At 45.8% G+C, this 27,787-nt stretch overlaps 1 protein-coding gene across 2 annotated transcripts in view; it reads right to left on the minus strand.

The window, feature by feature from the left end:
• Positions 1–619: 619 nt before the first annotated feature.
• tax1bp1b (Tax1 (human T-cell leukemia virus type I) binding protein 1b) overlaps positions 620–27,787 on the minus strand; it is an 85,868-nt gene continuing 58,700 nt past the window's right edge. Inside the window, exons 12-21 of one of the 2 annotated variants that reach the window (XM_063198497.1) lie at positions 27,528–27,637; positions 18,003–18,128; positions 16,848–16,919; positions 14,655–14,826; positions 12,254–12,349; positions 8,094–8,188; positions 5,926–6,014; positions 4,808–4,898; positions 1,608–1,760; positions 620–1,569 (exon numbers count right to left, since the gene is read on the minus strand). In XM_063198497.1, the coding sequence (XP_063054567.1) occupies positions 1,656–1,760; positions 4,808–4,898; positions 5,926–6,014; positions 8,094–8,188; positions 12,254–12,349; positions 14,655–14,826; positions 16,848–16,919; positions 18,003–18,128; positions 27,528–27,637 (956 nt within the window). In that variant the 3' untranslated portion in view covers positions 620–1,569; positions 1,608–1,655. Of the gene's footprint in view, positions 1,761–4,807; positions 4,899–5,925; positions 6,015–8,093; positions 8,189–12,253; positions 12,350–14,654; positions 14,827–16,847; positions 16,920–18,002; positions 18,129–27,527; positions 27,638–27,787 lie in introns of both variants that reach the window. The other variant, XM_063198496.1, reaches the window with a different exon arrangement.

A 27,787-nucleotide genomic window follows, 5' to 3' on the forward strand; every position in this document is an offset into this window, starting at 1 on the left:
CCACACTGCTCCAGGGACTGTAACCAATAGCCTGTAAATAACTGTAAGTCGCTTTGGATAAAAGTGCCACCTAAGTGTAATGTAATGTAATACAGTGTAATGTATTGTAATAAACTAGACAAGCGAGTGCATGAACTGCCATAAAGTGACATAAGCATCAGCATCCAGCTGTAATGTAATATAATGTAATAACATCACCAGCTGGAATGTAATATAATGTAATAACATCACCAGCTGGAATGTAATATATTGTCTAACAAGTCAGCTGATCTCACAGCGGCCAATCAGATGACAGGAGTGAGGTGGGAGGGTGCGAGAGGGGAAGTTGATTTGCAGCCCCCTAGGCCGCATGCAGCAACAACCAGCTGATCTCACTGGGAGCCAATCAGCTGCCTCTAACAAGTCAGCTGATCTCACAGCAGCCAATCAGATGAAAGCCTCAGTGGGCATAAAAGATCCTTCATTGTGGATGTCGACTAAAGAATAATTAATTTAAAACAGCGAATTCAAAACACATAAACCCACACACACGCACACACGCACACACACACACCTGGAGCCCGCCCCCTACACATGCCTCAGCGTCTCATTGGCGGGCTGCATCTCATGGTGATCTCTCATTGGATGATGGATCAGCAGGGGGCTCTCTGATCCACCAATGGGGGGAAGGAGGACAAAGCAAGCGATTCCCCACTAGCCAATCACATAGCATCTCTCAATGAGGAGGCGGGCTAATTATTAATATTGATGAGCTGAATAACACGAAAGACCCTCCAACATCGTCACGCTAATGAATGTTAACGAGCCCCAATTAGCACACCAACGAATGTTAACGAGCCCCAATCACACTAACGAATATGTATATGACCCTTAATCACACTAACGAACGCTAACGAGCCCCAATCACACTAACGAACGCTAACGAGCCCCCTCTTTCCACACTACTGTAAATAATATGCAGATTTTCCTCAATGACATAATGACATCACTCATAATCATAAAAATAAGAGCTAACACTTTACTGGACGCCGGCGTCATACGTGCAACACACGTGTCTTAACAGTGTCAGAACAGTATCGTAACGCAGTAGTACACATTTCATAAACATTATGTCAACGTCATGAACATTTTATAAAACACTAATGACTTTAGCATCATGTTCACACTAATGACATTAGCATCACTCGTCCCTGACCGTGTCATGACAGCGTTTTGACACCGTTATGTCATGCGTGTGGCACTGGCGCTAAGTAAAGTGTTACTAAAAAGATTAATAATGAGTGGAACCATAACAAGATAATCATTCTAATAATCAAAAATAAAAACACAATCGAATAATAACAATAATAATATGACTGACATCAGCGGACAGCCCTCCCCAACACACACACACACACGCACGCACACACACACACACACGCACACACGCACACACACACACACAGTCACACGCTCACATACTTGCTTCTCTCTCATACACTCAAAAGTTTGTGTGTGTGTGTGTGTCTAGTCAAAGTCGCCATAAAACACCCTAAACAACACATCCTTCTCTCTCATACACACTCCCTGGTGTGTGTGTATGTGTGTGTGTGTGTGTGTGTGTGTGTGTGTGTGTGTGTGTGTGTGTGTGTGTGTGTGTGTGTGTGTGTGTGTGTTTATTCGAAGTTGAGCACGTTCCCGTCGAAGTGTGTGAGAACGTGCTTCTCGAAGATCTGCTGGTCCACATGCAGGGGAAACTGCTGGGCACACATAGGACACACCTGGAGGCAGACACACACACACACACACACACACACACACACACAGACACAGACACAGACACAGACACAGACACACACACACACACACACACACACACACACACACACACACACACACACACACAGACACACACACACACACACACACACACACAGACACACACACACACACACACACACACACACACACACACACACACACACACACACACCATTAGTGTTACAATTGCACCTGTAATAGTTCTTCTACTTTATACAACTCTGCATCTGAGTGTGTGTGTACAATGTGCATGTGTGTATAACGAGTGTGTGTGTGTGTGTGTCTATAATGTGTGTATAATGAGTGTGTGTGTGTCTATAATGTGTGTGTGTCTATAATGTGTGTGTGTGTGTCTATAATGTGTGTGTGTGTGTCTATAATGTGTGTGTGTGTGTGTGTGTGTGTGTGTGTGTGTGTGTGTGTGTGTGTGTCTACAGTGTGTGTGTGTGTGTGTGTGTGTGTGTGTGTGTGTGTGTTAATAATGTGTGTGTGTGTGTTTGTGTTAATAATGTGTGTGTGTCTCTAGCAGAGGTAAGAACGGGTAAAAAAATCCAAGCCCGAACCGACATGGGCCCATGGGAATTGGGCCGGGCCCGGCCCGAGGCCAACTAATTATTGGATGTGTAGGCCCGAGCCCGAGGGAAGCCCGAAATTTCAAATTTTATTTATAAGGAGGGGTGATCTATGATAACAAATCAAAGCCCTTAAATTAAAGCCATTAAAGTATTTTGTTACGAAATCTAAGTTAAATAGACTGTATAAACATGCAGGCCATCTTTTATATTTCTGTGTATGCTGCACTGCAGTGCACAGAGGTTACATTAACCCTCTAGCTACCATAACGGCCGTGAACGTCCGGCTGGATCTGTACCAGAACGGCCGCGGCCGGCCGGAATATTTTCATATGAATTTTCATATATTTTCATATTTTCATGCAGTTTTTCCAGCTTTCAAACACTTTAGCTCAATATTATAGACCCTCCTCGATATACTTTCAGTATAAAAACTATATGTTTATATTATTTTATTTTTCAGTATTTTAGATTTTATTACGAGATGCGCCGCTTTATGCGATTTGGCAATCTGCCTTCAATTCAAATGAAGGCCGTCCGACATTGGATGGCTACAAACACAACCATTCTGTTTCTACAACCAATATACACTAAATATGAAAACTTCCAACCCTCTTCGATCTATTTTCATGGTCAACAGCACATGTTTATGACTATTTTAGGCTATTTTAGATCATGTTGTTTTATTAGGCTTATGAGATGGTGTTCAACTGTGATGAGTTCTGCCATGGTCCTAAATAGCAAACACAACTGTCCAGCCGATGTCTACACGCTACATATTAAAAATGCAAACCGTCTTCGGTGTGTTTTCAGAGTCAAACCATATGTTGGTATCCAACTATCTTAGTTTCCTGGAACAACGATGCGACAGCTCTGCGTAACAGCGCATCTGGAAGCGCAGCATGATAGGCTATTCATTTTGCGTGTCAGCTTTGGCAAAGCAGTCAAGGACTGTTACTACTGTGTCCTTCACAAAAATGTGCGTGAAGACGTTGAGTTGAATGCTAACTTCCAATAATCGCCTACCAACGTGGTGTTTGTAGCACTTCAATTCCGTATTACTCGGTGATGCCTGGCGCGTCTTACCTGTGCCAAATTGGGAGGGGAAACTTCCTTACAGCTCCATTCATGTCCTGGCTGCTATCGCTGACACTTCTCCGGTTATCCGTACACGTCTTTGGCATGGTTTAGTTCAAACATTATTAGCTAGTGTAGTCCATTACAGTTATACCGCTTGAAACCGCTTGAAAACAGGACTTTTGGGTGAACGACATTTGTTGTCGTCACATGATCATTGTTCAACTTTGACCCTGGATGGATGGATGGATAGACCAAGGATAGATAGATAGATGGATAGAGAGATCGATAGAGAGATAGATAGGCCTAAATATATAGATATATAGATAGATAGGCCTAGATAATATCGGATTTTATCACATTTTTATCATTTAATCCACATCAAAGGCACTCTATGGGAATACTGAACAATTAATTACCCATAAATGATATACCATTTGAAAGTGTGTTTTCTCTACTTTAATATGAAAGTAACTTGTAATTGACACTTTTCATTTCTTTTCAAGTTATTTGACATTGTTTAGAATATGACAAAAATGTCAATTTTTCCTTAGAATTCCTGGTAGGATTCCGGCCTATTCAAAAAAAATTCTGGTAGCTAGAGGGTTAAGCGATAATCCATCATTGACGCTTTTTTTAAGAGTTGGCGGAAAATTTTAAGGGCGTCCGTCATTTTGACCGGCTGATCATTGGGCCATAAGCCACAGCAGCAGTACGACCTTAAAAATCTAGCGCGGCACTTTCACAGAGAGAGACAGCGAGACAAAGAAGAACAACGACGCGAGCAGCAGAACAGGAATGAAGGAGTTCTTGAATTGCCATTGCAAGAGTTTATTAGGCTACAGTATGTGTCGGGTTGATGAGGCGACCTCTGTTTTTTGCAGACCACGCGTCTCTCGTGGCCAAAACACGGCCGAAATGCCTCAGCGCACTGTGATGGGAGGGAGAGGCGAGGGAAAGCGCGTGCATTCTAGCAGCAGGCACTGCACTGCTGGATTATCAACTGACGTGGAATATTATTAACGCACAGCCTACATAGCCTATTTATTTATTTAAAAAAATAAATAAATAAATAAAACTGTCAACGATAGAGAAGCCGAACCCGACCCTACCCGAACGTAATGAGTGACATTTCAGGCCCGACCCGACCCGAAATTGGCTCGGGTTCGGGTTCGGGCTCGGGCCTGGGCCAAAAATCATAGGTCTAGTCTATAATGTGTGTGTGTGTGTGTGTGTGTCTATATGTGTCTGTGTGTGTGTGTGTGTGTCTATAATGTGTGTGTGTGTGTGTGTGTGTGTGTGTGTGTGTGTGTGTGTGTGTGTGTGTGTGTGTGTGTGTGTGTAAAGTATCTCTGTACCTTCCAGTGGCTCTCCACGTGCTCCTCAAAGCGTCGCTGCTCGTATTGCGGCGGGAAAATCACCTCACACAGTGGACACCTCTTCTGCTCACTACACACACACACACACACACACACACACACACACACACACACACACACACACACACACACAGGCACACACAGGCACACACACACACAGGCACACACACACACACACACACACACAGAGGCACACACACACACACACACAGAGGCACACACACACACACACACACACACACACACACACACACACACACACACACACACACACACACACACACACACACACACACACACACACACAATGAGTAAGGAATGAATAGAAATTTCAAATAACGATTACTTGCCAAAAACATGAAATATAACCCTGTGGAGGTGAAGACAGCAAGGTCAACGCAAGGTCAATTTGCACATTGTTGTGATATTAATTTAGCTAACAGGACTCAGGACCAAGACTGACCACTCTTGGCTTCTGTGGCGGTTTTGTAAATAATATTGACCAGATTGGCAGAGAACAGACTTTTGATCTTCCTTCAGAATAGGGTGACCACCTGCTAACAAGTCCAAGGGGGGACAAGGGCTATGCTTCTGAGGGACAAGGGGGGACAAGGGCTATGCTTCTGCTTCTGAGGGACAAGGGGTATGCTTCTGAGGGACAAGGGGTATGCTTCTGAGGGACAAGGGGTATGCTTCTGAGGGACAAGGGGTATGCTTCTGAGGGACAAGGGGTATGCTTCTGAGGGACAAGGGGTATGCTTCTGAGGGACAAGGGCTACGCTTCTGAGGGACAAGGGGGGACAAGGGCTATGCTTCTGAGGGACAAGGGCTATGCTTCTGAGGGACAAGGAGGGACAAGGGCTATGCTTCTGCTTCTGAGGGACAATGTGGGACAGACCCTGGCGTGCACGCGCACTCACACGCACTCATGTCAGCGCGGGAATATGTTGAGGTAACAGGACTGCGTGAAAACTAGGGGAATGCTTATTTTAAAGAGTGTATGTGTGTATGTGTGTATGTGTGTGTGTGTGAGTGTGTTTCCTGGCCTCAAAGCAGAAGGGTGTGTGTGTGTGTGTGTGTGTGTGTGTGTGTGTTACCTGGCCTCGAAGCAGAAGGGAGTGTGTGTGTCGGTGATCTGGGCTGGGGGCGGCTGAGGGGGGGCCGGGTCTTCGGAAGCGATCGGCTGCTACACACACACACACACACACACACACACACACACACACACACACACACACACACACACACACACACACACACACACACACACACACACACACACACACACACACACACACACACACGTGAACATTCAGTTTGTCACTCTGACCCTGTATGTTTGGATAGCAAGATTAAACATCTTGTAGCCAAAATGGCTAGTGATGATGATGATGATGATGATGGTGTGTGTGTGTGTGTGTGTGTGTGTGTGTGTGTGTGTGTGTGTGTGTGTGTGTGTGTGTGTGTGTGTGTGTACAATGTGTGTGTGTGCGTGTGTGCATGTACAAAGTGTGTGTGTGTGTCTGAGTGTATAATGGGTGTGCATGTACAAACCCCAACTCCATAGAAGTTGAGATGCAAGCTTAATTGTGAATAATAACAAAATAGTATACTGCCATTTTCAAAAAGTCTGATTCAGACGTTAGTTGGAGAACGGTACAGAGAAAACATATCAGCCATCAAAACTGACAAAAAAATATTGTTTTGGGGGATACTCATGAATATGTAAATCCAACGCGTCTCAAAAGAGTTGGGACGAGAAAATGTCGAGAAAGACTAAAAACAAAACAAAGAACAACACTTAACAGTTAATAGCACTAACCGATGAAATGATTTTATATAAAAACAGTGTTGATTCCTATCTTGGACATGATTTCAACAGCTTAAATGGTAGGTGCATTCCTTGTCATGTTTTGCAATGTTTTCCTTTCTGTAGTGCTTACAGTGTGACGGGTCTTGACCAAAAGCCAGCCATTTTATGTCCTGCTGGTCCTTATGTTGGAGTTAAACTGTTAAAACATTGTAGAGAATACAATTTGTCCTTACTATGTGGCAGTAATCAAAGATCTCCCTTCAAAATATAATGCACAAGTGGCTTTTCATGCTATTTAAAATCCATTCATTTCATTCAGTACTGTATTCAATTCTACAGGTGAGTTAGAACAGCTTAACCAATGCACTACTGCACCCGCATGCCATCATGGAGGCTGACTTTTGAAGCTAGCACTAACACAAGTTACATGGTCAATTTTCACTGTAGCACAGGATGTGCAAGACTCTATTATTTTCAAAAAGAATTCACTTCTGCAACTTCTGCTTACTTCTGTAAGTAAAGGACAGTTTCCCCTGTCTTCTGGGTCTATTTCAAGTGACGTTGGGTGGATAGGGGAATGTTAAACCCCTCTATCATTTGCACACATGAAGCGTCCTTAATATGGTCAAGTTTTCACTAGCTGTAATTCTCGGAGTGCTAGAGTGAGACTACAGCCAAAATATATTTCATGATGTTATGAACCTATACAATGATTTTAATGACAAAAATATGTCTTATATACACTTAATCACAGTAAATCAAGCGAATTCAAAACTTTATGTAATAACTATGGTAATTGTTCCCTCTGCATCTTTAATTCTGAGTGACTCAGCCTCTCTGTGATTGTCTTATACCTGGACATTCAAATTGTTCATCAGTACAATTCATTTTGAAATGTTCTTCCTTGTTGTTTTATCTTATTTGTATGTTTATAACATTTCACTGATCCCCGTCCCAACTTATTTGAGACGTGTTGTAGTTATCTAATTAGAAATTAGTACACATGTCCCCTAAAATAATATTTTTTTCTCGGTTTTAACACTTGATATGTTGTCTTTTCACTATTTTCCATCTAAGGAATGTATTGAATGTTTTGAAAATGATAGCATTTTGATTTTATTCTCAATTTAAAAAACGTCCCAACTTCACCGGAGTTGAGGTTTGTATGATATGTGTCTGTGTGTGTGATTGGTGTGTGTGTGTGTGTGTGTGTGTATGATTGGTGTGTGTGTGTGTGTCTGTGTGTATGATTGGTGTGTGTGTGTGTGTGTGTGTGTGTGTGTGTGTGTGTGTGTGTGTGTGTGTGTGTGTGTGTGTGTGTGTGTGTATGATTGGTGTGTGTATGATTGGTGTGTGTGTGTGTGTGTGTATGATTGGTGTGTGTGTGTGTGTGTGTGTGTGTGTGTGTGTGTGTGTGTGTGTGTGTGCGCGTGTGTGTGTGTGTGTGCGTACAGTGTTAGGCTCCTCCTCCTCCAGTCCATCTGGTCGGCTGGCGTTGCGAGCTGGTTGGCTGATCACCACATCAGGCTCCCACGAGGCCACGCCCCCTAAAGAGAACACACACACACACACACACACACACACACACACACACACACACACACACACTTATTACACAAGCACATTACACAAACTCAAAAAAACCTACACAGTTCACATGTCAGGTTTTAGTGATGTAAAAACATTATGAAAGAACCACAAATAATTTCTCTTTTTAGCAGCAAAAATATTTCCATACAAGGAAATATTTGTTTATTACTTAGTAAACTTTCATATAAAGATAAAATTTGGCAATAGGCATCCCAGTTTCATTGAGCAGCCGTAGTTGCAGTACCTGTTTTGACCATTTCCTGCACAGTGGCCCTTTAAAATGCAACTGAGGAACAAACTCAAAGCTTTAGGAAGGGAAAAATAGGAAAATAGAAAACAAAAATACTTAAATTAACAAAGTTGCATAAATGTGCACACTGCACCCCCTGGAACTAATACGTTGTTGGCTTTTATTTAGGGCTGGGACTCGATTAAAATTTTTAATCTCATTAATCTATAGGCTTTGAAATTAATTAATCGAATTAATCGCATTTTAATCGCATTTAAATATCTGACTTTAGAACAGTGAATTTTTTTTTTTTTTCACATGGATTTTGAATAATTAAAATAAATAAGCGTAATCTGAAAACATTATTCATTTTTAAAAGAAGAGAGAACTCAATTTCAGCAGGCTGTTCACCATCAGGCGTAATACTGCCCTCCACTGGTCTAATCCAGAACTATGTATGGAATAGCGGCCGACGAGGTGTCCCGATATCAAGGGAAATAATGGACGAGGCGGAGCGTTCTAACAGCCCGACGGCGCAGCCGAAGTAGCATTTAAGTATTCATTTATTAATATGTTGATCTAAGGCTTCGTGAGAAAGTAGATTCACCACTGCGCTTGGTACGTTGCTATGGGCACCACTTCCTAATCTAGTGAGACGCGCCTCTATCGGAGGCATGCAAGGACGTGCGCAGAATGTTGGGGTGACTTAAAGGAAAACGTCGGAAATTTTCAATTTTCCTATTTTTGATGACACATGTCCCCAAAAATCGATTTCTCATCTTTTTTACATTTTTAACCCGTAGCCTTGCACTCCCATATTTTTTTTTACAACTAGCCATGGGCGCAGCCATTTTCAGCAGAATATTACGTCAGAAAGAAAATTGTATTTGTGCAGCGGATCATTCTACTTAGTTCTAGAACAGTGGCGGAAGGCTAGGGAATGATTTGGGTGAAGACGCAGCGCTGTCACAAAGCGCTAGCACCAAGGACAGCGGTCATTCATTTGTTCACAGCAAAACCCAAATGAGAGGGCAACGAAACAGTCCAACATAATTTATCCTCTGATATGAATCCTAATATCAACTTTATAATAAATTGCAGCCCATTGCTGGTTTGTAGGCCTATGCTATGAATGTTGTGACTTTACCCCCCTAACTTCTGCACGCTGGTAGGCCTTGTTGTCACGGCAGTAAGCAGTCAAATATTTAGCGACACAAAGGGATGAATCGGACGGCAGTCCGAATAAAGCAGTCGTAACAATTCTGGAGTTATGTTTGTGAAACATAGCCCTACACTATGTCCAACAAGTTGGCTTAACGCCGTCTGTCAAGTCTGCTGGCTAACCAGCAACATCTCAACACACTAGCATACATTACACGATTTGCAGCAGTCTACCAACCTGCGTTTCCTTGTGCTTATCCTGTCGCTAAAAAGGGGGGTTAAACTGTATTTCGTAGGCTAATGAAAATATGCGGTCTCTTTCTAACCAAGATACGGGCGATTTACAATGCCATTCCGAGATGGGATCACCACCATCCCGGTTTTATGACCCATGTTTTAAATTTGTTTTCTATCTTCCTGACAGCCATCTCATTCAGTTTTAAAACTATATGCAAAGTGCAACTATTTTTTACTCGTCTGTATGCTCGAACATAGGCACAATTTACGCTCACGTTGGAAATTATGACCAGCTGGTGCAACCCACTGCAGAAGTCTGGGTACTCGTACAGTCTGAAAATATGGACGTTGTGGCGCATCATTTACAGATGCTGCGTTGTCCAACGAAGCGAAAACTACCCCACTTCATTCTCACTGAAATGAAGTTGATAAGCAACATAACAACGTGCAGTCTTTTAGACGCACACGAAAAGCTCATGACAAGCACAAGGCAAACTTTGTTCTGTTACCAATTTATTTACCGCAACCTCTGGTCTCATGAGCGGATCCAAGACTGTTTCCAAAAGTACACAAATTCTAACAACTAAGCTTACACAAAAACGTGCCGTGTCGGCAAGCTTCAATTGAGGGGTTTTGGGAAGAAATGAACTCTTTCACGAGGGTTGTTATTAGGGAAAAGAACAACGTTCAGTTACCATTATAAATATGCTCGCCAGTGGTTTACGCCGATCCCATCCTCTAGCAACTACTAGAGCATTAGGCTAGTCTATGAATTATGGCATAGCCTAGGTTAGCCAACTCTGATGGTAAGATGATGCTTTGTCCTTATGACTAAATGCACGGACGGCATTGCATCAACGTGCCACGCTCAGATAATTCATGACACGACTTCCAGAGCCCAATTTCACAAATAATGAATATAATTATGCTACTACTAGGTTAAAATACTTGTCTGTGACCAGTGACTTCATTTTGGCTGTAGGCAACTAGCCTATAATTTGCCAGTCACTGACATTTCAGGAGCACGTTACAGTGCCATCGTAAGTTTGCAACACATCGCAACATGCAAGTTTGCAACATTTTCTTTCGAGGAAAAAAAATATCCTGCTCCCCACAAGCTGTCATTATTTTGAGAGCATGCAAAGCCATCACCGGAGTTTCGCTAACAAGCTAGCCAAAGCCCATCTACTGCACAAGATATGTCAGATTATTACAGACTGACAATACATTTGATAATGTTTGAACGTAACGTAGGCAACCAGTTTGTTCACAATAATTTTCCCAGCGATTGCTATTTTGAAGGTCCACAGTCACAGTGATAAGTCCTTCACAGTAAATGGTAAACAACCAAAGTTGCCTACCTTATCTCATGCAAGGCGAACGTCCAAACTGTCCATAGCGTACGAGGATCATGTCTTGTTTAATACATATCCTCAGTCAGCTATCTCCGGGTCCGAGTCAGAACAATAAAGTTCGCTATTTGCTATAAAGTCGCTGCTTTCCATTTCTGTAAATAAACAAGCTGTCAAGTGAAGGGGTCTTCCGCACGAGCGGTCAAATCCATGGGGTCAAGTGGGGGTCACCAGAGAAATTACAAGATGAGAAGCATCATTCCCTGTAGCCAATAAGCTTTGCAGTTCCGGAAGGGTGCCCACCGGGGGGCGAACGCGGGCAAGTGAAAAGCGAATACAGCACCATTGACACCCATTAATTTGGCTGCGAGCGCCATCTAGCTGCAATAGAACGTGACCACCAGTGAGTGAACCTTCACTTCCGCGTTTTCTTTCTTACGTCATGGCCCTGTTGCCTGAGTGAACATGGCGGCGCCCGGGGAGGGAGAGCCAGAGCGGTAACTTGAATTTCAAATTCGTGTGTGTTACTATTTCGGGCTGACACATGTACACAAGGTGAGAAATCGATTTTGGGGAACATGTACCAAGGAAAATATAGTAAATTTGAAACTTTCTGACGTTTTGCTTTAACAACCAAATGCGATAGAATTGACGACTGGGTTTTTGACTTGACAACAAGGTGCGATAGAATTTGTAACGGGGTCTTGACTAGACAACCATATGCGATGGAACTGACGACGCGGTCTTAACTAGACAACCAGATGCGATAGAATTAGTAACGGCACTTCGCCAGAAAGTTAGAAAAGAAGCAACTTGGACGCCCGCACACCCGCATGACATCATAGGTGCCCTGCAACCGGGGAATAAAGGACACCTGCTCAGCCAATCAGAAGACGTTCCGTCTGCTCACCGGGTGATAAGTAGCTATATTATACTGCGATTAATTTTTTTAATCGCATTACTTAATCAATCGACTCGCGTGATTAATTAATCAAGTTAATGCATACAGCCGTTGCGATATCTCGATCGCACTTATTTATTACCTGGTGAGGCCACGCCCACGTTGCTGTCCCAGGAGGGCGGGCCCATCGGAGGTAACCGTGGCAACAGCTCATCTGACAGGTCGTCACCATCCCCATCTACACAAAAGCGCGCGCACGCACACACACACACACACACACACACACACACACACACACACACACACACACACACACACACACACACACACACACACACACACACACAATGTGTCAGTCAAGTTGTGATGCTTTTTACATGTATGTTTCAGTGTGTTTCAGCATTGCTCAGTGAAAGTTAAAATTAAAGATAAATTACGATAAATTCCCTTTTTAGAATACAAATGGAGTAGCATTAAAGTAAAGGACTCGGCAAGTCTTGTGTCTTGATTTTCAGTGGTGTTATTTTGATTTTCAGTGGTGTTATGTTGATTTTCAGTGGTGTTATTTTGATTTTCAGTGGTGTCATTTTGATTTTCAGTGGTGTTATTTTGGTATATTCAGGAGCACAGGGCACTGTGTATGGGTTTCGATACTCTAGGTGTGTGTGTGTGTGTGTGTGTGTGTGTGTGTGTGTGTGTGTGTGTGTGTGTGTGTGTGTGTGTGTGTACCTGGTGTGTAGGGGTTTCCGTACTCCAGGTGTGTGTGTGTGTGTGTGTCAGGGCTTAACACTAACACACGCCAGGTAGCCAAATGCGGGTGAAAGTCGGCGTTGGCTAGTAGATACCGAAGGTTCACTAGCCATTCTGGCGGGTCCCTTACTATTCTGAATGATGAGGCACCGCATTTTGTATTTTTTTTTCTTCGGACCGTCTTTGCTACAAAAGCAATACAATGCGATTTCGCGAGCCTACAATACCCATGAAGCACCTGTGTCACGTGTCACCTGTGTCTCACGCAAGCCCAGGAATCTGATGGAGCTAGTCTTGCGAAGAGGAGTGACAGCGAGCTACCGGGACATCAGCGTGCATTTGGAAATGTCACTGGAAACCTTCACGTGAAAATAAAGTAGCGAAGTTCATCTCAACTGACCTGTTTTGCGATCTGTCATTAGTACAATACTTAGTAGTAGTGGACATTAAAATGACCAAAGCGAGAGGAAAACTCTTTCACTCTTGTGAAAGTCTCAAGACTGATTAGCGCAGTGATAAGACAAGGACACATGCGGCATTAATAATGTTTGGTTTAAATTATTTTCTGATTTGCCTGTAGGCAAATATTCCTCCATGTTTCTTGTGCTGTTGTTCCCGACTGTCAAACCGTTTTCAAAAAACGCGCAGTAGTAGCCTTCCAGACTGCACAAAAGCATCCCATTGCATGTCCCTTCGCAGGTGCCCGTCTCGCCTTGCGTCCGTTTTTTATTTGTATTTTAAACAACTCACTATTAAACGGAATGAAAGGAAGTCGCAGCCCCTTCTGTAGTTACCGCATCTGTGTGTGCTTTCTAGTGGATAGTTTTATAAGCAAATATTCCAGAAGATGTGTTATTCCACATCCATGACCGAGGACAGGCGAACTTGGCAATGACTTTACGCTATCTACTTTGCGCATGAATTTGGACGGCGACCTCCACAGATAGGCCTATATGATATGAAGAAGTCTCTCCAGATTAAAGACGAAAATATTCTGCTCTCGTGTAGCTTACATTAGTGCCCTTCCACAACACAGCCAGGCACCTATAGCCTAGGCTACTACTCACAGCCTTTTCAACAGACTTGTGCCACTGTATTTCTTTTCTGCATGGGATGTTTTATACATGGTTAATAGGCCTAACAATTCTAATTTTTAGGCCCTATAGCATATTATATTATACTGTATTATATTATATTATATTATATTATATTATATTATATTATATTATATTATATTATATTATATTATATATTATATTAGCCCACATTACATTATTAAGGCCTAAAGCCTATTATATAATTGATTAAAGCTGATGGTTAAGAAAATTATGGCTAGTGAAAAGGCCCAATGGCTAGTGAGTCAGGAAAACCACTAGCCAACATGGCTGGTAAGCGAAAAAGTTAGTGTCAAGCACTGGTGTGTGTGTGTGTGTGTGTGTGTGTGTGTGTGTGTGTGTGTGTGTGTGTGTGTGTGTGTGTGTGTGTGTGTGTACCTGGTGTGTAGGGGTTTCCGTACTCCAGGTGTGTGTGTGTGTGTGTGTGTGTGTGTGTGTGTGTGTGTGTGTGTGTCTGTGTGTGTGTGTGTGTCTGTGTGTGTGTGTGTGTGTACCTGGTGTGTAGGGGTTTCCGTACTCCAGGTGTGTGTGTGTGTGTGTGTGTGTGTGTGTGTGTGTGTGTGTGTGTGTGTGTGTGTGTGTGTGTGTGTGTACCTGGTGTGTAAGGGTTTCCGTACTCCAGGTGTGTGTGTGTGTGTGTGTGTGTGTGTGTGTGTGTGTGTGTGTGTGTGTGTGTACCTGGTGTGTAGGGGTTTCCGTACTCCAGGTGTGATGTCATGAGGGATGCTGGCTCCTGATAGGGCAGAGGGTACTGCAGCTGTAACTCCTCCCCCTCCTGAAACACAAGTCCCGCCTCTTCCTGCCCAGGCTCCTCCCCTTCCTGCTCACCACTCACACCACGCTGGAGATCCTTTACACACAAACACACACACACACGCACGCACGCACGCACGCACGCACGCACGCACGCACGCACGCACGCACACACACGCACACACACACACACACACACGCACACACATAAACAGACAGACAGACAGACAGACAGACACACACACAGACACACACACGGACACACACACGGACACACACACAGACACACACACGGACACACACACGGACACACACACGGACACACACACGGACACACACACACACACAAACACACACACAAAACACAGTTAGTCACATGCAGGGTAGTGCACTGGTTTGAAAACATTTATGTGCACACCAGTTTTGAAAGTAAGCAGACACAAACACACACACACACACACACACACACGCACCCAGACACACACACACACAGCGGGGTACAGCAGTCATCTGAGGTGAGAGGACTGGTAACTCAACACACACACACACACACACACACACACACACACACACACACACACACACACACACACACACACACACACACACACACACACACACACACACACACACACAGGCTTGCTTAATGAAGGCTTGTGGCGTTTGGGGTTTTATTGAAGTTTATAGTCAGGCGCCTTTTTCATTTAGAAGCAGAAACCTAAAAGACACACAGATGGAGGGATGGAGAGAGAGAGGAAGAGAGGGGGGGGAGAGGGGGAGAGAGAGGGAGAGAGAGGGGGATAAAGAGAGGGAGAGAGAGAGAGAAAGAGAGAGAGGGAGAGAGAGGGGGATAGAGAGAGGGAGAGGGATAAGGAGAGAGGGGGAGGGAGAGAGAGAAGGGCAGGAAAGGGAGTGAGAGAAAAAGAGATGGAAAATAGAAAGGGGGGTAAAGAGTAAAGAGAGAGAAAGAGAGAGGGAGGGAGTAGAGAGAGAGCTAGAGAGAAAGAGATGAAAAAGAACGCTAGAGTGAGGTTGAAATAGAAAGGGGGAGGAGGGGAGAGAGAGAGAGAGAGAGAGAGAGAGAGAGAGAGAGAGAGAGAGAGAGAGAGAGAGAGAGAGAGAGAGAGAGGGAGAGAGAGAGGGAGGGAGAGAGAGAGAGAGAGAGAGAGAGAGAGAGATGAGGTGGATAAGAGGGAAAGGACAAGAGAAAGAGTTGGAGAGGGATGGAGAGATGGCGGGATACAGAGAGAGAGGGATAGAGATGACGGGATACAGAGAGAGAGGGATAGAGATGACGGGATACAGAGAGAGAGGGATAGAGAGGGAGAGATACAGAGAGAGAGGGATAGAGAGGGAGAGATACAGAGAGAGAGGATTAGAGATGGCGGGATATAGCGGGAGAGGAAAAGAGACAGATAGAGAGGGATGGAGAGATGGCGAGATAGAGAGAGAGAGAGAGAGAGAGTGATAGAGATGAGAGAGAGAGAGTGATAGAGATGAGAGAGAGAGAGAGAGTGATAGAGATGAGAGAGAGGATTCGAGTGTCTTGAAGAGAAAAGTATGTTGTCACGTTCCCTTGACTAGAAAATAGCGTGGGGGAAGTGTGACTGGGTTTGATTCGATGTGAAAGCCATGACGTGCTCAAACCAACTAGCTAAAGAAGATGCAGACGTCTATATGGGCTATTAGCCACCAGGGCTGGCGCGCAATACGGAGGCTGAAAGCACCACCTTATACATATAATTAACATTTAAATCTAGACGGAAGTAGACAACAAAACAAACATCACAGGGGGAGATTGTGCAGTTTATCCGACACAAACCTCTCGTAAGAAATAATGATGAGCATTGGCCGGCCTACGCTAAAATCTTATATTGATGATTACGAGCTAATCTAAAGCGATGTTGGTGGTTGGATGGTTAGCTGCTTCGCTGAAGGCTATGGGCGATGTTAGCAGCTAATCTGAAGGGATGACTGTTAGCTGCTAAGCTAAAGGCTAGTGATGGTTTGCTGCTAACGTGATACCTCTTCTTAAACACACGCACAGGCGCACACACACACGCACGCACACACACGCGCACACGCGCACGCACGCACGCACGCACACACTACACTCACCTTCCCCTTCTGCAGTGCTGCTAATTTGTCCTTCAGTTCCTTCAGCTCGCGCCCCTTCTCCGCAACCTGACTCTGAAACACACACACATTAAATACATTATACACACACACACACACACACACACACACACACACACTCGCGCCCCTTCTCCGCAACCTGACTCTGAAACACACACATTTAAACACATTATACACACACACTCTCACACACACACACACATTAAAATACATTATACATACACACTCACACACACACACACATTTAAACACATTATACACACACACTCTCACACACACATTAAAATACATTATACATACACACACACACACACATTAAAATACATTATACACACACACTCTCACACACACACACACATTAAAATACATTATACATACACACTCACACACACACACACACACACACACACACACACTCACACTCACTCACACACACACACTCGCGCCCCTTCTCCGCAACCTGACTCTGAAACACACACATTTAAACACATTATACACACACACTCACACACATTAAAATACATTATACACACACACTCACACACATTAAAATACATTATACACACACACTCTCACACACACACACACACACACACACACACACTCGTGCCCCTTCTCTGCAACCTGGCTCTGAAACATCTCCATCAGTGTCGATACGCAAAAACTGTGTTGCTAGAGAAAATATGCTTACAAAGAAAGACCCTGCAGAAATGTCTTCATTCTCTGAGTTGAATGCCATCAGGCCAGATATTACAATTATTGATGAGAATAATAGTCAAGTTTATATCCTGGGAATGTATATCATGTCTTGAGGAGGCTTTCCTGACGAATCTAATACAATATCGCCCTCTTGAAGAGAAAATAACTGTCCTTGGCTATGAAGGCCAATACCTAGCACTTCTCTTAGGAGGCGTATATGTGTGTATAGTGAGTGTGTGTTCTACCCTGTATCGGTGTGTGTATGTGTGTGTGTGTGTGTGTGTATAGTGAGTGTGTGTTCTACCCTGTATCGGTGTGTGTATAATGAGTGTGTGTGTATAATGAATGTGTGTGTGTGTGTGTATTACCCTGTATCGGTGTGTGTGTGTGTGTGTGTATAGTGTGTGTGTGTGTGTGTGTATAGTGTGTGTGTGTTACCCTGTATCGGTCCTCCTCGGCTGCCATCTGCAGTCGGAGCGTCTCGTTGGTCTTCAGCTGCTCTCGAAAACGCTGCTCCAGTTTAGACAGCTCACACACATACACACCACTACGTTCCTTTTCCTCCTACACACACACACACACACACACACACACACACACACACACACACACACACACACACACACACACAGCGCACACACACACACGCACACCAGGTTAGGGCCAAAACATACCAAGGCGGAACGGAACGGTCGCAGGACGGACGCGGTCTTTCTGCTTAGTTTTGGCCGGCGTGCTTTTCTCTGCCTTGCACACTGACAGCGTCGGCGTGCGCGGCCAGTCCTATTCAAAACCCTAGCCACAGCCAAAGCTAGCATGCTACTTTGCCATTCATTTGAATGAGACACCGCCGGTCGCCGGCGTGAAAAATACGCTCGAGTTCTATTTTCCAAATGCAGCGCGGCGCGGAGCCGGCTCCCGCGCCGCTGACGCCCGACTACCGCCGGTTGGTGTGTAAGGACAGATAGGTTTCAATGTATTTTCACCGACGCCGGTAAAAAACGTGGCCGTTCCGCGACGCTTTACCGCCTTGGTGTGTCAGACCCCTTAGACAGCTCACATACATCACTGTATCTCGCTCGGACATTAAATTTGCACCACACAGCAGTTGTTGGGTACACTGACTAGTAGGGCTGTAAAGATATTGTATCGAACCCAGAAATCCTGATACACAGAGTCACGATACTGTATCGTGATACAAGGAGGCAGTATCGTGATACGCCTTTTCAAAGTTTTGTTTCCCATCAGAAAAAAATCAAATGATATGAAGTGATAGTGCTTCCAAGCTTCAAATCATCATCATTATCACATGTAAACTTAAAAAAATATCATAGCCTCTTGTAACATATTGTACCTATAAACAATCATAGTTCATAATTTTATTTTATAATATTGGAAAATGTGAAATCGTGTGGTGTATCGAACCGTAGGTCAAAAATCGTGATACAAATCGAATTGTGAGTCGAGTGTATCGTTACAGCCCTAATACTAGCAAGCAGACTGTTGAATTGTGAGTCGAGTGTATCGTTACAGCCCTACTGACTAGCAAGCAGACTGTTGAATTGTGAGTCGAGTGTATCGTTACAGCCCTACTGACTAGCAAGCAGACTGTTGAATTGTGAGTCGAGTGTATCGTTACAGCCCTACTGACTAGCAAGCAGACTGTTGAATTGTGAGTCGAGTGTATCGTTACAGCCCTACTGACTAGCAAGCAGACTGTTGAATTGTGAGTCGAGTGTATCGTTACAGCCCTACTGACTAGCAAGCAGACTGTTGAATTGTGAGTCGAGTGTATCGTTACAGCCCTACTGACTAGCAAGCAGACTGTTGAATTGTGAGTCGAGTGTATCGTTACAGCCCTACTGACTAGCAAGCAGACTGTTGAATTGTGAGTCGAGTGTATCGTTACAGCCCTACTGACTAGCAAGCAGACTGTTGAATTGTGAGTCGAGTGTATCGTTACAGCCCTACTGACTAGCAAGCAGACTGTTGAATTGTGAGTCGAGTGTATCATTACAGCCCTGCAGACTAGCAAGCAGACTGTTGACATCTCCACACGGTGCAACACCAATGTATGTTTACACTGAGCATCTATTGTATCTGCTTGTATTTGTCGTGTGCAGGGCTCTAAATTAACTTTTTCCACCACCAGCCAATTTGGCTAGTAGACATTTTTTCTTACCAGCCAAATGGAAGGTCAACTAGCCATTGTTTTCTCACCAAAATAAACCATGCGTTAATTATGTTGCTTTTAATTATTTTATTAAACTAGGCTATGTCCTCAACACAGATAAACAATATAAATATTATACTCAATATAATTCAGTCTATTCTATAATTATTTAGCAATTATATTTTTATTACCTGCATTTCATTATTTTTCATTCCATTTCCATATACTGCACAGACAGCCAAACACTAGCCTATTACCTCACACACCATCACCCAAACCTCATACAGTATAGGCCTACAACTCACACAAACACAGCATGCCTTCAACACTAATGTCACACACATACCAGACTTTCAACATACACTAGCCAAACACACACACAACCAAACACTGCAAAACCTCATATACACAGCATCACTTCACACACAGTGGGCCAAATACCATGGACAATGCAAAGAAGACAGGTGAAGGGGAGAAGAGATGAAGGGAGGAGAAGGAGACGAGAGGAGAAGGACAGGAGACACCCGCGCGCACGCACGCACGCACGCACACACACACACACCTACACAGTGCGTGAATGATGTCTGCATTGTGTGTTTATGCTGCTGCTGCGTGACACCTTCAAGTTCCTCCAGGTCAAATTCATATTAGCTTTACTTACGATGCGCTTGGAATGACAATTACCGTTACGCTATGTCAACTAGATATCCAATAACACCACGGAGACCATGCTTACTTTGTTACTTTCGTCGCTAGTTTTTGTTATCTTTTTTTTCACTTACTCGTGTCAAACTCGTGCAGGGTCTTTGCGATGGCGTGGGCGTTATTAGGAAACGACAACTCCATCGTTTGTAGTTGCGAGGACCTCGCAAATATCAGACGGCTTCTGACGGCAACGACACTGTTTTGACAGACAGCTGTCCTGTCCCTCCACTCACTCACGCCGTTTTCGCTCCACCAATACTCTATTTCACCGTCACAACAGTTACGCTGCTATTACTTGCATTCATCGACACATAACCGTGCTTTAACCACTGCCACATTATTTTTCATCTGACCAAAACCTACAAAACCGAAGTAATCCGCGCTAGTCCGCTCATTGAAAATATTTTATCAACACTAGTTCCAGCGCGCGGGTATCAAACACGCAGCCAATGGATGTGAGGCTGCCTTATTGTGATTAACGGTCAGCCAATGGGTGTGGGCTACATCATGACGGTAGGACTAATGTTCATGGGTAATGTAGGCGACGTTTTAACGTTCATCAGACGGCAGCTACAGATCTGTGCAGGCAGCTGATTAACGTTCAGTCGGGCGCGCGCTACCGGCCAATTTGGCTAGTGGATGATTTTTTCTACCAGCCTGTCACGCCCAGCTATGGGCGTGTGACTGCCTAAATCAGTTGCACTGCATGACTGCTGCCTAGTGTTTGTGTGCAGGTGCGTTCACTCATCGGGTCCCGTGATTGCTGGCTGCTGATTGGACGCGAGGCCCTCCTGAGCATACAAAACCATCGGGCTGCTCTACTTGCGGAGAGCCGCGAGCGCGGAGGCTTTGGGTCCTTTTGCTGTCAGCTGCGTGCCTCAGACGAGGACTTCAAAGCTGGAGGGCCGGCTCTCTCAACCTCGTCTTTTTCATTGTTTTTCTGTTGCTTTGTGTTGTTGCTCTGCTGCCCTACTTTAAATCATAGTAAAAGGCAAAACAAACTTGACTTGCGCGCCTCCTTGTGTTATTTGCCCTCTTCAGAGTGTAACACATGGGGGCTCGTTAAAACCTCTGGTTTGAGTTGTCGTGTGTGTGTATATGTGATCTTTGGCCGTATTGTCGGTGGGGCCGGAGTCAAGTTACTATGGGGCAGTAGTAGTTGTTTTTTTCTCTCACTCTCTTTTCCGCTGATTGTTATTAAGTTTACATTGCCTTATTGGTTATTCCGTTGCCTAGTGCGTTTTCTTTGGGTGTTGTCCTCCAGTAGTGGGATACGCAGTTATATGTTTCTGCTTTCCATTCGCCCAGGACAGGTGTAGTGTGCGCTTAGCGTGCATTTTTTTGTTTTTGTGGCGGTACGGGGCTTAGAGCAGTTGTCTCGGGGGCACTTTCGAAGCCAAGAGTTGTCAAGCATTGGCAGCTTCTTTACGCTTACGAGTTCAGTGCTTAAAATCCCCGGCCTTACGCCGCCTGAAGAGTCAGGATCTACTATTAGTGGGCTGGGGGGTTTAGTGGGCGTCTGGAAGGTTGAGCGGTGAATTATATCGTGAGTGCTGTGTGTTCTACTGCTGGGGGGTGGCATTTTTTTCCGGTTACGTTGAGGTTGTGGGTTTTTTTGCGTTGCGATGGCGGCCCAAATTGTAGCTGAATTTGTTAAATCTCCGTCGTTGGCGCTCCTTGACCTTATGACTAAGGAACACCTGTTGGAGCTCGCAGGGGCTTACAATATATCTGTGCCCCTAGTTGAACGTCGTGTGAAGGACCAAATTCGTGTCGTTGTTATCGCCGGTTTAGTGGCTCAGAAGGTGTTGTCGCTTCCGTCTGCTGAGGCGACGGATTCACCTCCGTCGGTTCAGCAGGGGTTCCCTGTTGCGAAACCACCCTCGCCTTCGTCAGTCCCAGCTGTCATGGGTGGGTTGTCATTTGATGAGCAGAAAGAATTACTCGCTTTTCAACGCGAGGCGGAGCTAGAGCGCCTTAAATTTATTAGGGACAGTGACGCTGACCGCCTGCATTTGGAGGCGAAAAAGTTGGATATTGAACAGCAGCGTCTGGATCTAATTAGAGAAGGTAAACTCTCAGGCCAGCCTGCCCAACCTGTTCCTTCTGACTCCGCCTCGTCGGCCACATTGAATGTAGCGAAAAATCTCCGCTTGGTCCCACACTTCAATGAGTCAGACGTAGACGCGTTTTTTGATTTGTTTGAATGTGTGGCTGATGCGCATGCGTGGTCTGGTATAGAAAAGACACTGCTTCTCCAGAGCGTATTGACTGGTCGGGCGCAACGGGCGTGCTCGTCTCTTTCCGGGGAGGACCGTAAAGATTATGCTAAAGTCAAAGCCGCTGTGCTGAATGAGTACGAGCTGGTGCCTGAGGTTTATAGGCACCAGTTTCGAACCATGCGTAAGGGGGGGACGCAATCTCATACGGAGTTCGTTCGTGAGTTGACCTTACAGTTTGGTCGTTGGCGCAGATCCGCTAGTGCTGAGTCGCTGGACGCATTGGTCGACTTGGTATTATTGGAACAATTTAAGCAAACTCTGCCTCCAACGATTGCTACATTTATTATGGAGCGTGGCGTGACAAAAGCTTCGCAGGCGGCCGCGCTGGCGGATGAATGGGAGGTTACCCATCGCCTGCAGTCTGTTGCCATTCGCCCTTCGTCCAATTCTGCGCTTGCGCCAGCGGCTTCAATTTATGATCGTCGTTCTTCGTCGAATAAAAATCTAGCTCGCGATTGGACCTGCAACTACTGTGGGGAGTTGGGACACTGGAAGGCCGATTGCCCATTGTTAAAAGCTAAACGAGGGGGGCGTCAGGTTGTTCCTGCGAGGCCGACGGTCTTGGCTATCGATATGCCATCCACCCCGGTCTCCGAGGTTTCTCCGGTTACGCCTTCCTCTGTCTCCATGTGCGCTGCCGGTGCTGCTGGTTCATTCCGGCCGTTTATTTCTGAGGGTTCGGTGTCGCTTGCCGGCGGTGGTCGCGAAGTTCCAGTTAAGATTTTGCGAGACACTGGCGCTAGCAGCTCGTTCATTTTACAGTCGGCGTTACCCTTTTCTTCTGCTAGCTATACCGGAAAGTCCCTTTTGGTTCGTGGCATAGGCCTTAACACCCTGTCTACACCACTACATAGGGTTCATTTGGATTGTAGCTTTGTGCGGGGTACTGTCGAACTGGCTGTTCGCCCTGAGCTTCCAGTCGATATGGTTTCTGTGATTTTGGGGAATGATCTGGCAGGGGACAAAATTTTCGCTGAGCCCGTGCCTTCCTTGGTGGTTGGGGAGACCCCACATTCTGTTGGGGACGAGTGTGGGGCGCGTTTTCCTGAGGTGTTTCCTTCGTGTGTGATGACCCGCGCCGCCAGCCTGAAGGCTGGTGGAGCTGAGCTTCCCGCGATGGAAAAACCCTTTTCGCTGGCTGGTTACCCTTGTCCGATTACTCGTGATGATTTGATTAGCGCACAACGCCATGACGAGACGCTCAACACATTGTACGCGTTTGTGGACAGTGATGAAGACATACGTAGTAAAGCTAGGGGATACTTCATCAAGGATAATGTTTTGCTGCGTAAGTGGTCGCCTCACAACGGTCATCTAGTGGGTGACCCGATAATCCAAGTTGTTGTTCCCGACAAGCTTCGAAACTCTGTTCTCCAAACCGCGCATGATAATTTGGCTGGTCACGCAGGGGTCAGAAAAACATATGATCGCGTGTTAAGATATTTTTTCTGGCCGGGTGTTAAGCGTGATGTCTCTGCCTATGTCAGGACGTGCGATACATGTCAGTTGACGGGAAAACCGAATGTGGTCCTAAAACCAGCCCCTTTACGCCCTATTGCACCGACATGTTTTCCGTTTGAACATCTCATAATTGACTGCGTTGGTCCGATGCCTCGCTCCAAGAGTGGGAGTGAATATCTCCTGACCGTAATGTGTCGAGCTACACGGTACCCGGCTGCTTATCCGCTGCGCTCAATTACCTCTAGAGCTGTGGTCAAGGCTCTTAGTCAGTTCATTTCGGTCTTCGGTCTGCCGAGAGTAATTCAGTCGGACAGAGGTAGTAATTTCACTTCCAAGTTTTTTGCCGAAGTTCTCCGACAGTTGGGTGTTCAGCAAAACCTGTCCACTGCATATCACGCCCAAAGCCAGGGGGCCCTGGAGCGCTTTCATTCCACCTTAAAGTCGCTGCTACGAGCTTACTGCGTCGAATTGGGGGGTGACTGGGAGGAGGGTCTGCCGTGGTTAATGTTGGCTGCCCGTGAAGTGACCCATGAAAGTACCGGCTTCAGCCCAAATGATCTCGTCTTTGGTCACCGGGTGCGTGGGCTGTTGTCGGTCCTGCATGACAAATGGACTGACTTGGATCCCCCGGGTAATTTGGCAGATTATGTCTCGGGGTTCCGGCGACGTCTTTTCTCCGCGTGGCAACTGGCTAGTTCCAGGCTGGGAGAATCCCAGACACGAATGAAAAAATTGTTTGACCGTCGTGCTGAGCATCGTGTGTTTGCTGTTGGGGACCGGGTCCTAGCACTGCTTCCGGTTGTCGGGTCTCCGTTGCAGGCAAAATTTTCGGGACCGTATAAAATCATTCGTTGTGGGCAAAATGATAACTACACGCTCTCAACCCCAGAAAGGCGGAAGAAGACACACCGGTGTCATGTCAATCTCCTTAAGCCATACCATGCCCGTAATCAAGAGAAGTGTCCGTCGCCTGTGGTGCTAGTGGACAGCTCCCGGGTGATTGACACTCCTCCTTTGGCGCGAACTGAGGGGGTGCTGATGGACAGCAATCCTGGGGAGGTCCCTCCTCCTCCAGCGGTGGCAGCGCTGGACGAGGAGGTTAAGACTGTAGATGATTGTGTCTTACAGGGGCGGTTGAAAAATTCAGAAACATTACAAAACTTGTCCTCACTGATCAATCACTTAGACACGAGTCAGCAGCAGGAACTCCGTGAATTGTTTGACGAGTTTACGGTGTTATTTTCAGATGTGCCCACCCAAACCGATGTGCTTCAGCACGACATTAATGTGGGGGAAGCGGAACCAATTCGCCAGCGATTTTATCGCGTTCCGTTGGAGAAAAGAGGAGTGCTTGAAAAGGAGGTTCAGTATCTGTTGGAGAATGGTTTAGCTGAGCCTTCTTTTTCAGGTTGGTCATCTCCTTGTTTGCTAGTTAAAAAATCGGACGGATCTTTTCGATTCTGTACTGATTACAGAAAATTGAATGCAGTGACCAAACCCGATTCTTTCCCTCTGCCCCGAATAGAGGATTGCGTTGATCAGGTAGGGGCTGCAAAATTCGTGTCCAAGTTAGATCTACTGAAGGGCTACTGGCAAGTGCGGCTGACAGACAGGGCACGGGAAGTTTCAGCCTTCATTACTCACAATGGCCTATTCGCTTACCGCGTGATGAGTTTTGGCCTACGAAACGCCCCTGCTTGTTTCCAAAGATTGATGAACATCGTCGTTGCAGGATTGGAAGGCGTAACGGTGTACCTTGATGACGTAATTTTGGTCAGTGACACTTGGCCAGCTCACTTGCAGAGGCTGCGCGCGCTCTTCCACCGCCTTGCCGAGGCGCGGCTCACGGTCAACCTGGCGAAGTGTGAGTTTGCTGGGGCGACCGTGACCTACCTCGGAAGGGTGGTGGGTCAGGGCCAGGTACGACCCATACGCGCTAAAGTAGCTGCGATTGACCGTTTCCCCGTACCACTCACTAAACGGGAGCTTATGCGTTTTTTGGGAATGGTGGGGTTCTACCGCTGCTTCTGCCGAAACTTTTCGACAGTGGTCTCTCCATTAACGGACTTACTGAAGTCCACTGCTGCGTTCATTTGGACCGACCACTGCCAAAGAGCATTCGACGGAGTAAAGGGTCTTTTGACCTCCGCTCCCGTGTTGATGGCGCCTCGCCTAGATGAACCATTCAAAATTCACGTGGATGCCAGTAATGTGGGCGCTGGGGCAGTATTGCTCCAGGAGGATGAAAGTGGAGTGGAGCATCCTGTGTGTTTCTTCTCGCGAAAATTTTTGTCTTATCAGCTAAATTACTCCGTCATTGAGAAGGAAGCGCTGGCTTTGATCTGGGCACTTCAACATTTTGAAGTGTACGTGGGGGGTCGCGGGGTACCTCTAGTGGTTTTCAGCGATCACAATCCACTGACCTTCTTGCACTCCCTCCAGAACCCAAATCAGAGACTGATGAGGTGGTGTCTCTTTCTCCAGCCCTACCATCTAGATATCAGACACATCCGGGGCACGGAGAACGTAGTGGCGGATGCGCTTTCCCGTGCCCCGGAGGGTGGAGACTGAGTGAGTTCACGTAGCCTATGTTTTGGTGTAGGGTGGTGTGTTTTTTCTTCTTGGCATGCATTTTTTGTTTTACGGGGTTGGAGTTGCTGTCTTTAAGGGGGAGGGTGTCACGCCCAGCTATGGGCGTGTGACTGCCTAAATCAGTTGCACTGCATGACTGCTGCCTAGTGTTTGTGTGCAGGTGCGTTCACTCATCGGGTCCCGTGATTGCTGGCTGCTGATTGGACGCGAGGCCCTCCTGAGCATACAAAACCATCGGGCTGCTCTACTTGCGGAGAGCCGCGAGCGCGGAGGCTTTGGGTCCTTTTGCTGGTCGCTTTTCAAACTCTCAGATGCGTGCCTCAGAAGAGGACTTAAAAGCTGGAGGGCTGGCTCTCTCAACCTCGTCTTTTTCATTGTTTTTCTGTTGCTTTGTGTTGTTGCTCTGCTGCCCTACTTTAAATCATAGTAAAAGGCAAAACAAACTTGACTTGCGCGCCTCCTTGTGTTATTTGCCCTCTTCAGAGTGTAAAAATAATTTTTCACCCGCATTTGGCGTGTTGGCGTCCGTTAATTTAGAGCCCTGGGTGTGTGTGTGTATTTGTCGTGTGCATGTGCATGTGTGTGTGCGTGTGTGTGTGTGTGTGTGTATTTGTCGCGTATGTGTGTGTGTATGTGTGTGTGTGTGCATCTGCCGTATCTTCTTGTACTTGTCGTGTGTGTGTGTGTATGTGTGTATGTGTGTGTGTGTATGTGTGTATGTGTGTGTGTGTGTGTGTGTGTGTGTCGTACACTCAGCATCTGTCGTATCTTCTTGTATTTGTCGCTCTTGTCGTTCTTCAGTTTGCTGTTCAGGAGGTTCTCCAGAGTCGCATCACTTCCTGTCCCCGCCACGCCACTTCCTGTAGAGGACACGCCCACTTCCACATCAGCAATGGGATCGTTTGTGTTGGAGCAGTGCTGCTTTTGCTATTCTGGTGGAATGCATTGAAATGGCAAAGTGCACATGCGCGACAGAGCAAACGCAGCACTGCTCCGTCAAAAACGAGCCT

The sequence above is a fragment of the Engraulis encrasicolus genome, chromosome 5 (genome assembly GCF_034702125.1).
Source record: "Engraulis encrasicolus isolate BLACKSEA-1 chromosome 5, IST_EnEncr_1.0, whole genome shotgun sequence".
Classification (NCBI taxonomy): domain Eukaryota; kingdom Metazoa; phylum Chordata; class Actinopteri; order Clupeiformes; family Engraulidae; genus Engraulis; species Engraulis encrasicolus.